Source organism: Dendronephthya gigantea, unplaced genomic scaffold (genome assembly GCF_004324835.1).
Source record: "Dendronephthya gigantea isolate DGI-Jeju-01 unplaced genomic scaffold, DenGig_1.0 000090F, whole genome shotgun sequence".
Taxonomy (NCBI): domain Eukaryota; kingdom Metazoa; phylum Cnidaria; class Anthozoa; order Malacalcyonacea; family Nephtheidae; genus Dendronephthya; species Dendronephthya gigantea.
In genome coordinates this window covers 173,517-188,196 of record NW_021163100.1, presented here as the reverse complement: position 1 = coordinate 188,196, position 14,680 = coordinate 173,517, and the positions used below count along the sequence as shown (strand labels likewise).

General features: G+C 38.1%; 1 protein-coding gene across 1 annotated transcript; it reads right to left on the bottom strand.

Moving 5' to 3' along the window:
• Positions 1-145: 145 nt before the first annotated feature.
• LOC114533399 lies at positions 146-13,960 on the bottom strand. Its single transcript, XM_028554910.1, has 9 exons — positions 13,874-13,960; positions 9,870-10,086; positions 7,024-8,698; positions 4,544-5,044; positions 3,880-4,306; positions 2,895-3,213; positions 2,212-2,489; positions 1,446-1,586; positions 146-1,071 (listed from the first exon to the last, which is right to left on the bottom strand). Exons 2-9 carry the CDS (start codon positions 10,072-10,074, stop codon positions 499-501), a joined length of 4,119 nt encoding a protein of 1,372 aa, XP_028410711.1. The 5' UTR covers positions 10,075-10,086; positions 13,874-13,960; the 3' UTR covers positions 146-498.
• Positions 13,961-14,680: the final 720 nt, after the last annotated feature.

The window sequence follows — 14,680 nt, the reverse complement described above, 5'->3', positions numbered from 1 at the left end:
CAGCAAATTGGTTGTTATTGGCGAGGGGTGATGGCGTTGGTTAGAGTACATCTTTATCTTTGTGGTGGTGCGAATATCTCTCAATATAAGTAGACCAGCGATTAAAACTACACTTAGTTTCATAATTCTTTTAGTTGATATGTTATATATTTGAATATTTCCAATAATTGGCTGTATTACAGCCAAATTACTATACATCACATATACAAATTACAAATACTATACATCGTTATCTTCGAAAATTTCCTTGGAAGCGTTAAACGCCATTCTAAGATTTTGTCAATGATTCATTAAATCTATTAATAATTCGATCAATCTTGCGTGAGATGCAAATAACGTTCACAACGGTTTTTACAAACACTTGCACATAATACAGCTTGATGCAAAATTCCAAAAGATGTCCTACAACTTTCTACTAATAATTATTTTAACCACCGCTAGATTCTGGTGCTTATGAACTACACAAGTTTGAAAGTTATTTTTTATTACAGTATAATCTCAGTATATCTGAATTCGGTTATTTCCCCAGTCAGCAACGTATATGTCATCGTTCTCATCGACTGTGAGACCTTGAGGCGACTTTACTCGATCATCTGTGCTACATTCTAGCGCTCCAAGGCAACCTACAAAACATCCATCAGCCCGAAATATCTGAATCCGATTGTTACACGAGTCTGCTACGATGATATCCCCGTTACCTTTTACTGCGACACCTGTTGGCCAGCCAAATGCACCATTTCCCTTACCAGCTCTTCCAAACTTGAAAAGAAATTGGCCTGTGTTTGTAAATACTTGAATTCGATCATTTCCTAAATCGCTGACCACAATATGACCGCTTCCGTTCACTGTCACATAAGATGGATTGATAAATTGCCCATCACCAGACCCCACGCTGCCAAATTCTGCAATGACGTCACCGCCTCTGTTGTAAATTCTCACTCTACTCTTCTCGCGTTCTAACGTGATGATGTTATCGTCCTTGTCAACTATGACGTCACAGGGCTGAAATGTGTCTTCGTCGTCACCATAACATCTGATACTGCGCAGATAGTTATATTCACTGTCGAATATCTACAAGTGAGAACAATGTGACAACCTCGTACACGCGCATTCATTATTATCCAACATTAAGATTGCATTCAGCTACTTGCAACCATTTTATTATTAAAAAAGCACATGTGTTTGGGCTGTTTTTGTGCAATAAAAAACGCGTTAGCTGATGATTTGACAAAACACACATTCATGCCTGAGAACGTTTATTAGCTGACTGAATTTTCTAGTTTCTGGAGGATTTGCTGGAATGCACGACAAAATTGCATGGCTTGAATTGAAAATTTTATAAATCCTATATAAGCATATATAAAACTCTGTTGTGAAAGTCTGTTGTAATAAATAGTTTTTTTTTGCTGCATTTGCCGCATGGTTTTCCGAATGTTCAAACCTACCTGTATCCTGCCATTGCCTGTGTCTGCAATAACGATATTATCCTTGTTGGTAACCGCCACACCGCGTGGAAAATGAAATTGACCGTCTTCACTTCCCAAAGAGCCAAACATTCGGAGAAATCTTCCTGTCTTGGTAAATATCTAAATAACAATAAAAGCTGGCATATCAATTAACGGTTCGGAAATTAGGATCTGTAGTACTTATTGCATAACGCATAAAGTGTTGGGTAAAACAGAAATCGAAGCTGTTAAAATGTTCCTGCACTATATAGAAGTAAGAGCAGTTAACCAACGAAGAAATAATAATATTGGGCTGTTTTCAAATTTTCAATGACGTTACCCGCCATCTTGAATGTGTGGCATAAGCCTTTTATTCCACCGAGCCGCAGTGCTCAAAACTCGTTGTATTCTGTGTTTGTTTGCTTTCAAATAACGGCCCTTTCAATTTTTCCAAAATGACGAAAAGGCGAAAAGTGTGGTGTCACTTTTACAAAAGCCGATCAAAATTGTGATCGGAAAGTTTTGAGCTTAACAAATTAATTTTCAAGAGCTGAACAAATTTGTAATCAGCACTGGTAATTCTATCATTTCTCTCACATTTCGTCTATCATTTGCGTTCGCTCTCAGATGTGATGATCTCCGATCAGCTGCACAATTATTGGCTTTTTTCAAAAACAATTACGTCAGGGTACGTTCTGAATATTACAACAAAAAACAGTATGACCGATCGCCCGCATAATCCTTAACCCACCGTCCAATTGTATACCTGGACTCGATGACAGTTTGTATCTGTGGCAACTATCTGTCCTTTCTTGCATATTGCAATCCCATGAACATCCCAGAGTTCCCCTGGCTTCTTCGGATTTCTTTTAACACAGCGTGCAGACGTTCCTGGTGGAGTAGAACCAACTGGCGATATCGAGGGCTTACCAACGACAACTTCAAGTGGGGCTCCTGAGATGGGAACTCCGTCAAGGGTGACCATTACGCTATGGGTACCAGGCCTCTCTGTTTGAAAGTCCGCGCCACAACTCCCAGGATTGTCTGAAACATGCGAATATAGTTTCAGACGTCAAATTTTGATCCCAGAATTTAATTTATATGCTTCTGGAAGCTGAAAATTCGCGTCGCGTTGCCGCTTCGCGTCCGGTCTGTGTCGACCTTTACGCGTACAGCCACACGTATCTGGCGTTTTCGCCCACTGAATTCGAAACGGATCTGAAAACCCTCTCAAGGGTGGAAGAATTTGAAAACGACGGCTGAGCGGATACGTGTGGACGGCTTTGCCGGATAAATTTGAAAACGATGACATCTAATTTTTTTATTATCATCTCGCATGTTTTTTAATTCCTTACGTATACGTTTCTAATATTTTGCACCCGTCTTCTATGCCAGTTGTTGTTTTTACATGTCTGCTTTTACGCGCAAAGAAGTTTCATAAATGGTTACCTCTTTCCCTCTTCACTGGACTGATCAGTTCACCGCCTGGACCTCTGATATCAACACAAATCCCGGTCAACTCAGGAGAAGATTCCGAAATCGCCACATTCAAATTTTCAAAATCACTCAGATCGCGAACGCAACCGTTAATAACAACATTACCATTCACCTCAAGATACCCAAGAGATGTCCGTGCCATCCGTTGACCTCTGCTGGTCTCCTTTACGTGTTTCAGGTTGTTTTCTTCAACTGGATCAGCAGAAATTTTCTTCTTGCTTAAGACTTTCAGCCGATTTCCAATTGGCTCTCTGGTGAGGTAAAGTTCAACCTGTAAAGGAGAACACATGGATTTGGTCAATAGGCTATCGAGCAATAATGCTGGACCATTGAGATGAATAAACCCACGGCTGTTAGTTTATTCATCTCAATGTGCTGGACCCATACTAGTTGTGAGTTAACAACACTAAGTTTAGAAAATCAAAACGATAGTGGGTTGATTTTGTTGCGTTCTTATCAGTTGTTTTGTCAAAAGAAAAATACATTAAAAGTTTGAAAAGTTGACTAGACGTTCCTTACAATGAGTGTTTAAACTTGATGAGAGCATTTTTAACATTCCTGTTTTTACGGAGATTATAGTACTTTTATCATATTGACTGAATACAGCATTTGTTATATTTCGAGTCTCGTGGGGGGGGACGTCATCGTACCCAGCCCATTTGACGTGCTTCACGATTCAGCTTCAAATGAAATGAAAAATCAAGCTTTTACCAGCATATATGATATTGCTAGCGTGTATGGACTTGTGACAGAGTATAATAATAGATATCTATTATTTATTCTGTGCCTATGAACATGCATCGAATTTCAAAATCCGTCTTCAATGCAACAAAATGAGCACGATTCCTGGATACTCGTTTCCATTCCTCAGAGTGATAATCAAATACATCTAATTGTACATTCTAAATGAGCCTTACTTAATCAAACTACATCATACCTCACTTAAATACTTCAAAGAATGTTCGGCATAACTCCTTCCATATTCAAATGTCTCCAGTCTATTTTGTAGCAGTCTGGTCTGATCCTTGAGACTATGAAACTTTTTACTTTGAATTCGATCTATTTCAATAATCATGTCTTCCTCAGCCAGACGTATTTGTCTCACCATTTCTGTAGCAGTGTTATGAATGCTGTTCTTCAGACCCACTATGCTTGCGGTGATCATATCATTTGTTGTGTTCACTTCTTCGAGAGCTTTCTCGGCTTTTTCAATTTTAGATTTGACTTTTATTGTTAGGCTTTTAAACGAGTCGACAATTTCCTTGACACTTTTTGATTGTTCCATGTATTTGTACTTGTGACTCTTGTGGACGATCACCGTACACTCACGACAGATGAATTGCTTGCATTTGTCGCAAAAATACCTGAACGAAAATATATGGATCGTGTATACATTTAAGAAATTCAGCCTGAAATTGTATAAAGTGCTAAAATGCAGGATGGATGAAAATTCACTTTAAGCTACAGAAACAAGTCCTAGACGTCGAGGTCGGCAGTGATTAAATACGTCCTAAATATCCAAGTGGGCGACATAACATACACCTTCATATAAATGTGAATTTATACTAGATTACTTTATGAATTAAAATTAAGTACTATACCTTAGTTCTTCATTTGGATGTTCGTCACAGTATAGAGTACGGTGTGAAATTTGCTCATCCTCTTTTTCATAATCATTTAGTGTTATAATTTCATGATCTCGTGTCTGCCTCATGCGACGATGTATGCTCGAACATTCACTGCACAGGAACTCGCAACAGTTGAGACATCGATCGACAGCTTCCTCTGTATCCGTGCTACAGCTGGAACATAATGTCTTCTCCTCGTCGCCAGTTCTTCCTTGAGATATCAAGGATTCTCCGAGCACGTCTTTAGGCAGATTTGGAACTTCTTTCCTGCCGTGGTTTTCGGAGCATGTCGGACAAATGAGATCTTCATCTTCTTTGACAAACTTCAAGAGGCAAGCCGTACAATAGGAATGCAGACAAGGCAATAGGCGTGGATTCGTAAGCAGCTTCTCGCAAAAGCTACAAACCGTTTGCTCTTTTATCCTTTTCAAATCGGCCATTTTATTACGAGTTCGAATTCTCCTATTTAAAACACTCGTCGTTCATTTAAAAATAATATCGCAAATAAATACGCTGTTTAGTACTTGATTTGCAAATGACCTGCTGGGTAGGCAAATGTTTGATTAGAATTCTATGTTCATTGGAAGTGATCTTGATATAATATATAACCAGCCGTCCACTGTCACTTTAGTATTGTATTTATCAACAATATCAAACAGCAGAACAAAAGCCAGACTCTTATTAAGCCTTTCGTAGCATCTTCACTTATATTTTTCCACGTATACAGCGCACGTTTCGTCGTGTCGTGTTGCTATAACAACCTGCAGATTAGCGTGATAACCGGTATGTCGGAGGAACAAAATAATAAAAATGTACGAAATGAAAACAAGGGCAGGTTGTTGCAATGTATGATTCTTTGTAGCTAAAAAAATCGTTGAACTATTTTTTACTACATCGATTCTTGTTGTTAAAAAGAATATTCTAGGAAAAAAGCTTGCGTTCTTATTTGTTTATGTTCAGGATAATTTAGGTGTTAACATGCGTATAAATAGCAGATGGAAAATTTATTGCGACAAGCGTCGTCACGAATGTATTTAATCAACAACGCTTCGAACGTCATATTAAATTTGAATCGGAATACTTTCAACACCAAGGAATAGTAAAATACTTATATTACTTTTATGAAATAAAATCATCCTGTTGTAGCCTTAACTGTGAAATAAACTACAATTTTTAAACGTAAAGAGTTTATATGTACAAAACGGTGTAAATTTGTGTGTTTAAGCTATTTTTATGCATACATTAAACAAACGTTTCTCAGTAGCACTACAATGACATGAAGTGTTCACGTCTGCTACTATCTGTATTAGAAAGCAATTTTGACAAATATTGAAGCTGTGGAAGGAATGATATTCCCATTATATTTCCTATTTTCCCAATAATATAGGGAGTGTCGAAAAAAATGAATTTACTACAGACGCTATATTACAACTCATTTTTTTACCCCTTTCGGCAGAATAAAAAATAGAGTTTATAGGCTATTATTTAGCTGACGTTTCTCCGCATTTCAAGACAAACAAGTCTTGCTATATGCTATATCAATTGTTTTGATATACAAAGCTTTTAAATTAAGCGATGTTGATGAGAATTTTTGTTTCAATGTTTAAGAGCTGCGTGTGATCTTGCGACACAGTCCCTAATTCCTGCTACATAATTAATGTATTTTTCGTCGTTTCCTTGGCAACACAATACACGTCTAGTAAAGTACATTGTAAGCTTGTGTGTAACATTAGATATTTATAATAAAATTACATTAGGATGCCGTTTCATGCTGTTTTTAATTATATACACAGAATTCTTGATGAGCTCGCCAGCAATTAGAGACAATGGATACTCAGCTGAAATGCTTCGGAAAATTATGACGACCGCACGGGGTAGGGGATAAAACGCTGGGACTGAATCGCGGAAACGGAAAGCGGAAACTGAAACGGGGATAAAACGCTGGAATGGAAACAAAACGCTTTTGACTTTGTTTTAGGATAAACGCTGTTCCGTTAACCTTGCTTTAGGATATCTCCCGTTATTCCCCGCAACTTTTCAGTATTTCACGCGTTAATATAAATTTTCTCACTGCCGCCATCTTGCTTTTGACAATCTGTCTCGTTTTCGAAAACGGGGAGTTTTATGTCTTTATCACCAAACGGGTTATCAGGATTTTCCTGCTGACTATACGACAACTTACCGTTCCTATACGAGAACGATATGATACAAGGATATCAATGGTCCGTATAAAGGGTAGTCGCGTGCAGTTTATAAAAAACACGGCACTGAATGAAAAAAAAACAGTTTATCAATATCATACTCGTATTATTTATACATTATGGTTAAAGCATGCGTGAAAAGGTTTAGCTGCAATCATGCAACGTACAAATACAAGATTGTTTGTCCTGAAATCGCAACCGTCCGTTCTCCACTGCTCCAGCGACTTGGAACAGATCCAGCAAGTTACTGGCTAACTATGGTTCCAAAGATGTGCTGGTAAACCTGATATCGTACCTGGATTCATTCCGACAGTTCCAGCTGTCGATGGTTGGTGTAACTGTCCTGATAACACTTGCATAGTTTTTTTGTTCGGCTCTTCTGGCACTCCCAACAAATGCAGTACCTCACCCATGGCATATCCGTGTGGTGCACTTGTAGTATTATACCCTTGACTAACTTGCGTTACCGCATTCATTTCTTCTGTTGTGTTGCAAAGCTGGGTCCTTAAAAACTCACCATGCGTTGAGGCAGATTCAGAAAGCATGTTCGTAGCTTCTTGAGTATGTGTTTGCGATACTCCCGCATTAGATACAGAAAAATCAACATTTTCGACGTTTTGTGACGCTAACGCATGATTTGTGATGCCAACAGATGAACAGCCCATCGCACAGTCATCTTGTCTTCCTTCAACTGTACTACAAATAGTCGAAGCGTTTGAATCTCTCTCGTCATTTATCTTTGCGCCGGAGTTGGACGAACGAACGTCTTCTACAGCGTCTCTTTCCGCCACTGAATGACTTGATCCTAGCTCACAATCTTTTTTACGCGTGGCGACAACATCGACTGACATGGCTGCATCATCGGTATGGCAAGTATTCTCAATTTGAATAAGTATGATTGTATCTTCCGAGGTTGTTCTTAAATTAGAAATTTCGGTAGTTGAAGAATTTCCCTCATTTTTCAGTTCTTCCTGATTGTTTTCTGCTCGCGTGTCGTCTACAACAGTCGTTGGCTCAGAGTCTTCCTCCATCGTGTCGGTAGTAAGACGAAGATCAACCATGCTACACGGCACAATTTCCTCAGGTTTACATGCATGATGCTTGATCTGAGATTGATATTTAAATGTTTTCTTACACATCGAACACGCGTATGGTCGATCATTGGAGTGACTAACAAGATGAGCTTGAAGTCCAGCTTGCTGGTTGAACGATCGCTCACATCGGGTACATTTGAAAGGTTTCTCTCCACTGTGAATTCGCTCGTGAACCCTTAAATGTTCACGTCGACCAAAACATTTCTCGCAGACCTTGCAAGAAAATGGCTTCACTTCACTGTGAACAATTTTATGCGTTGCAAGATGACTGCGTCGATAGAATGCTTGATCACACTCATCGCATTTATACGGTCGAATGCCATTGTGGACCAATAGATGATCGCGTAGGCTATTCCTCGCCTTAAATCTCTTGCCACACTGTGGACATTCGTAGTTTTTCTCGTCAGAATGCGTTTCCTCGTGTTTTCTCATAAGATGTTTTGCCTTGAACTCCTTGCCGCATAAGTGACACGAGAAAGGTTTTTCATCACTGTGAACATACATGTGACGTTTCACGCCATCGGCAGTTTTGAACAATTTCAAGCATTCTTCACATTTAAAAGCTCTGGTATCTTCGTGTGTAGCTTCGTGTCTTGTCAGCTGCTGTTTGGACTGGAATAATTTACCACAACGACTACACTGTTCTGGTTGTACATCTGTTTTTCTGTTCAAATGATACTTGATGTGCCGGACCATGTTTCCAATATTTGGATACATTTTATCACAAATACAACAACGGAAGAGCTGCAAATTGGTCTTCGTTTCTTCAGGTGTTGGCCTTATCGTATCGTCACTGGTAGCTCCAGCTATCTCCTTTGTTTCCTTCGGACATGCTGTGAAAGATAGAGAAAAAAACTGAAAACCAAATCTTGATCACTAGTACAATGATTACATGACATAGTTACTTGAACTTACTTCAGGGGAGATCATTCTCTAATTATTGTTTGCCAAAAAAATACTATTTTTTGTCGGATAAAATTTTGATTGCATGCCCAATAGCTAGTCAAATTTCATCGGTACGTATTTTATTCGACTCCAAAATGTTCAATGGTAGCCAGTAGCCACTGGGATTGTTGAAATCTGGACTACACAAATAGCATCGGCAGCGGAACACATTTATTTTGGGGCGCTAAATTTTGAAAAATGTTTGTATGACAGGCCATAAAAATGTTTATATAAAATCGGTAACCAGGCATAAAAATGCACGTACGCTATGTGCCGTATCGATAGAAAACAAGCATGCATGAAATGTGAACGTTTCAAGCTTGAAACGTTTCGTTTAGGATAACTAAATGTTTGCTTCGCATGCTTTTTGTTTATTATTCATGTTAATAAATGTTTATAAATGTTTGAAACGTAAACAAAGCCGTAAACAAATCCGTTCACGATTCATACAAATGGTAATAAATAGTTAATTGACAGAGTTTATTTGGTACGTAAAAAACCACACTCCAGTTCTCTTTCTCTTTCCCTGGTTTATGGACCTCGCGCCTATAGCAGAAACAAAGGAGCTCGACTGTGCAGTAACCCTTGCACGTATCTCTCGCTCACGGCACTCCTAAAGTTGGTTCCCGTACCCATATTTTTCCGTGTTCAGGCTACTGATGTAATGGCTGAAAATTGAACCGAGAAAAGTTCAAAATTCTTCCGTTTGAATGTATATAGCCTTAATTGTCAGGGGCCGGTTGTATCAAGCCCGCGTTTAGCTTTAACCGTGAATAAATCAAAAGTAAATAACACTCTTACATCCCTCTTGAATCAGTCAACCTGAATATTGTATGTGCACCTAACGTGTATAGTTTGTAAACATGATCGTTGTATTAAGGAATAAAAACCTTTAGTTTGCTTATTGAATAAAACTTTAGATTTGCTTTCTATTTTGCCCTTAACCACCGTTTAAGCTAAATGGGGGTGATACAACCGGCCCCAGGCTTGCTAGTTACTACGCCACTGGTGTTTTGTAACTTTGAAGAAAATTGTATATATACTTTGTTTAAACTTTACCTTTGACATTTTTTTCATCTTTTTGTGGCAATACGTGATCATTGTACGGTTTCGTACAAGACAAACATTTCACAGTGAAGATGTTTTCTTTTCGACAGCGATGTTGCTCATGTTGCTGAACAGTATCAAACATTTTACTGCAGTAACCACATTTGATCTTTATTGTGTCTGATTTTACCCCTTTTATCACTTCATATGGTATCATATTTAGAAGACGCTGCAAGAAAAAAGCACAAATTAAGAATATATTCGAGCATTCGGAGCTTGGTTTCCACTAAACCAATTTGTTCCCGTATCGTGATTTGTCAGCGAAAAAAAAAATTTTTTTACGCTAATGGAAAACGGGCTTAAAGGTCGAAACAGACCGGACGCGAAAATTTGGGATCCATGGACGGCAGAGTAGTCAAAATGTATTATCGTTAAGTAATCTACAAGAATATAATAATAGTTTAAAATTTATTTGATTCTGGAAAATGAAAACTGATCGCGTCTCGTTGCCGCATCGCGTCCGGTCTGTGTGGGCCTTAAAGGGATATTGGAAATTGGATAATGCTTTTTATGCTTTCTAAAGAACAAAGCTATGCTATTGGTTGAAACAGAACTATATTGTTAAGTTTAGCCAATGAAAATCATTCTTGCGAGGACCTGCGACACTACCCGGGACCACACACTGGATGCGATTAGCTAACGCGACACGAATTTCACGTCCATTTTCAGAAGCGAATAAATTCAATTCTGAAAGAACATTAAATTGGGAAATATGGTAGCAAACAAGTCAAAATTTAAATTTTTCCACGCGTATAAAAACGCGACAGTAAAAAGCAGCCCTAAGTCACAATGCAATATAAAGAAAACACAGTAGATCAACGTTCTATTACTTCCTATATCAGCCCGCGAGAACAAATGCGCCTCTGAGTGATTTTCTCCTTTTGATAAATGTGATCGAGTGGATAAGTTACGGATGCTTATACACCCTATGTCCCTATTCGCTCGTTTGCATCTGTCAAAAGACGAAGATCCTGCATGTACCTAATTACACTAGCCAGTCAATGTCACTCTAATTACATTCTAGCTAAACTCAACGCTGCTGGTACAGTATGTCCTCCTGACATTATCTGGGCAGTCGATCAGCCAAGTGACACTATTATAATGTTTATCATCTTGTTTGAATTGCTCTAAACTAGGCATATTAGCAGTTCAGCTGGGCAGTAAGGGTATTTCCCATGCGAAACCAAAGCACAGTGAGGTCATGTCATTTTGGTGGTTGGAAACAAGTGACGACCGTCAGGCAGATTTAGATTGAGGACGCAAAGGTCAAAGACGATGTGAAAATTGCGAACAAATGACGTAGTAGCTACATCCCTGGCGCATCACGCCATTTAGGGATCTCATATCGTCTTTTACTTTCCCGTCGTCAACCTAAATCTGTTCATTAGAAAATGTTCGAATAGAAAATGGTAAGACTTGAAAAGAATTCAAGTACTAGTCAACTTTTGCTATACCTAATGTTTTTAGCAAAATGCAATCCCCCGGAAAGAAAGGGGTGCAAATTCTAAAATATCGTGGGTTGGGGATAGCAAAATTCTTTAAAACTACTTTGAAACCCTTGAAGAATCGATTATCTCATCTCTGATGTCCTAATATATATAGTGACTGACAACTGAAAAGCGCGCCAAGTGTTCTGTGTTGGGCCTTTCCTTTGACAAATACTTTCAACTGCCCCAATAGCTACCATACATACATTTGTTTTCATATATAAAGGGAACCGTAGGCTTAGTGATCTTCCCGTTAAAATATCACCGACCTATCAACCTCTGTAAACGGCAATGATAAACGGGGATATATTTTCAACATGCATATTCCCGAGACACGAGTGGGTAAAACCCTAATTACTTGAATTTTTTGATTATTTATTAAATTTTCTCTTTCAATGAGAATACATGTGCTATCCAAGGCCAATTTCATTAAAATAAGAGTAAGAAAAATTATCTGACATCAAAATTTTTGTTTTATAATAACAGAATATTTACTGCATTACCTGATAACTCCATGCGAAAGGAAAAATATTTGTCAAGTTATAAATAATGTTTTTGCCAAGTTGGTAATTATTGGCTCACAATGTCCAAACTATTGGCTCACAATGTCCAAACTATTGGCTCACAATGTCCAAACTATTGGCTCACAATGTCCAAACTATTGGCTCACAATGTTCAAACTATTGACTCACAATGTCCAAACTATTGGCTCACAATGTCCAAACTATTGGCTCACAATGTCCAAACTATTGGCTCACAATGTCCAAACTATTGGCTCACAATGTCCAAACTATTGGCTCACAATGTCCAAACTATTGGCTCACAATGTCCAAACTATTGGCTCACAATGTCCAAATGTTAAATCATTGGTAAATGCAGCAAGGTTTTATTAGAAGTGTGCTATAGGTGAGTGGCATGTGTACAAAACACAGCAAGTCTAACAATGAAATAATCAACATGGACAAAAACCATGTGTATTTGTTATATGCAGCTTTAGGTCTGTTAACCCATTTTTCTGAACATGAACTCCAGCAAAATAGGGGGTCAGTCCATCCAAAATTTTTTTGGGGGGAGGTGACTTTAAAAATGAATTATGTTATAGTGGCTAGATTAATGTGATACGGTATGTATTATATTCGGTCATGAGCAAATGTAAATACATTTGTGGCCAATAATGGTGCTCAAGCTTAAATCAAGCATTGATTAAATCAAATCCAGAAATGCAATGCAAAAATTGATTGTGCGGCCTTAATATTTTACTATTAAACATGTAATTGAACTTAAAAATCCAGTGATTTAAAATGTGAACAAAGTGTTTGCTTACATTTAGGGACTATAATTTTACCACACCATTAAAAAAGGAAATTTCTTAGACCCCTTGGGCAATCTTGGTGACCAACTGGTCTCAGACCTTTATAAATCCACTAGTGTACTGCAAACAATATTATGAGTACTTTATTGCAAAATGGAGCTTTATGAAAAATTTATTATAGCTAAAAATCATTATAGCTTAAATACAAAGTTACCAAGTCCTAAATGTACTAAAAGGCAGCTGAGGTGACTAAAGATATATACAGTTGTTATCCAAATACACTCAGAAATTTATTGCAAAAGCAAATTCAATATGTCTATGAGTACTTTTTATAACACTGACAATTCATTGAATGCTAGCCTGGGCCTGGGCCTGCCTGGCTAATACAATCACTCTCCCAGCCCAAGCACTAGCATTGAGATAAATATATGCATATCGAAACTTTCAGCATTGTATGAGAGCATGCTTATAGATAGAAATAACAACAGCTTTTGCAACTGTTCAGCAAACCAAAATATATTGTGTATGCAGACAGTGCATTATGTTTTGAAAAATGTGCACAAAGCATTTTTTTACTCTTTTGTGAAAATACTCTTTTGTGAAATGAGTATTCTGGGAAGAACTTAATGTAGGCTGTGGTCATGCACAGCCAATGTGGCAAGAGTGAGCTAGCTAGGACAATTGATCACAAATAGTGAGATTATTCAGTGTGCAAGAAAAGTCCTGCAATAACTACTTACTACCGCATAAATTTGCCATGGGCTTTCCTAAATGGGGTCACTCACAACTTCACAATGAGGAATTTTAGCCTTATTAAAGATTACCTGAGTAGCTAATGTACTGCATAGTTAGACATCATAGCTAACTTTAAAAACAATATTCGAGCATGCATTCAAAATTTTCACTTATTTGCCCATCCAAAGAAGGCCAACAACCTTCAGCATTGCAAAGAACAACAGTCTTCAAATAATATACCACATGGTATATATACCACAGCATTGACACGGTTTTAAAAATATACCTCGAATTTTTTATAAACATAACATCTTTAGCAGATTAATAGCGCTACGAAGCAAAGGTAACTGCTGTAATCTTATACTGCTAACAACAATTAATAAATTTTATCTAAATTCAATAAAACGTTGTCATGTTCGTACCTCTTCGGTTAGTTTTCGGAGCTGTAAATTCCGCTAGATTTCACCGGTTTTTTCACAAACTTTTGGTTAAAACTTTGCAACGACACCTTAAACAAAGCAATACACAGGCATCGAAGGTAATCATGGGAAATCGTTAAATAGCGCCCAGTCTTTTCTTGGCTTGCCAATGCTCTGGGACAGTGTCTGGGAATCTCTGTTTAGTTTGCCTTATGGCACGTCGTACGAAACAAAACTGCTCTGTAATTTTGCCAAAATTTACAATTTTTTCAGGGGTTATGTGGGAAAATTATTATCATGTAAATTACAGTCTATAGAAAACACGGTTCAAGGAGGTACAGCGGGCCTTTAGGCTGTAGTACAGCGACAGCCTAATATACGCCAGAGCATTCGTAACTGATTATTCAAAAGAAGAAAATCGCACATAAAATTGCAGCAAAAATCGCAAGTGTAAGCGTTAAGGTCACCCCGAACAAGAAGGTTAGGATAAAGTCGTGAGCACGGATATCCGTCATCCGTCAAATCACAGTGTGGTCGAATCAGTGAACTCTAAAAAGACTGGAACGATAACTTGGCCGCCATCTTTGAAGCCAGCACTGATGGCCGCCATGAAGGCCAAGAGTTGAAATTACACCACCAAAACAACGCCGGTTTTTATACACAAATCCATCTCATCTGATCATGAGTAAAAGCTTAAAACAAGCATTGACACTTAGATTTTACTAAAAAACAAGTTTTATGAACGTGAAAAGGTGCAAACCTATTTTTTTTGCGAGTTGAAGGCGAAGTTTTTTTCCGGCCCGTTCAAAT

Bases quoted from the DNA above. Each gene is read 5' to 3' on its own strand.
- LOC114533399 (XM_028554910.1), bottom strand. From the start codon at position 10,074: ATGATACCATATGAAGTGATAAAAGGGGTAAAATCAGACACAATAAAG. The intron at 8,699-9,869 runs GTAAAGTTTAAA...TATCTTTCACAG, and splicing joins AGATGAAAAAAATGTCAAAG to CATGTCCGAAGGAAACAAAG. The intron at 1,587-2,211 runs GTATACAATTGG...ATTGTTATTTAG, and splicing joins CAAACTGTCATCGAGTCCAG to ATATTTACCAAGACAGGAAG.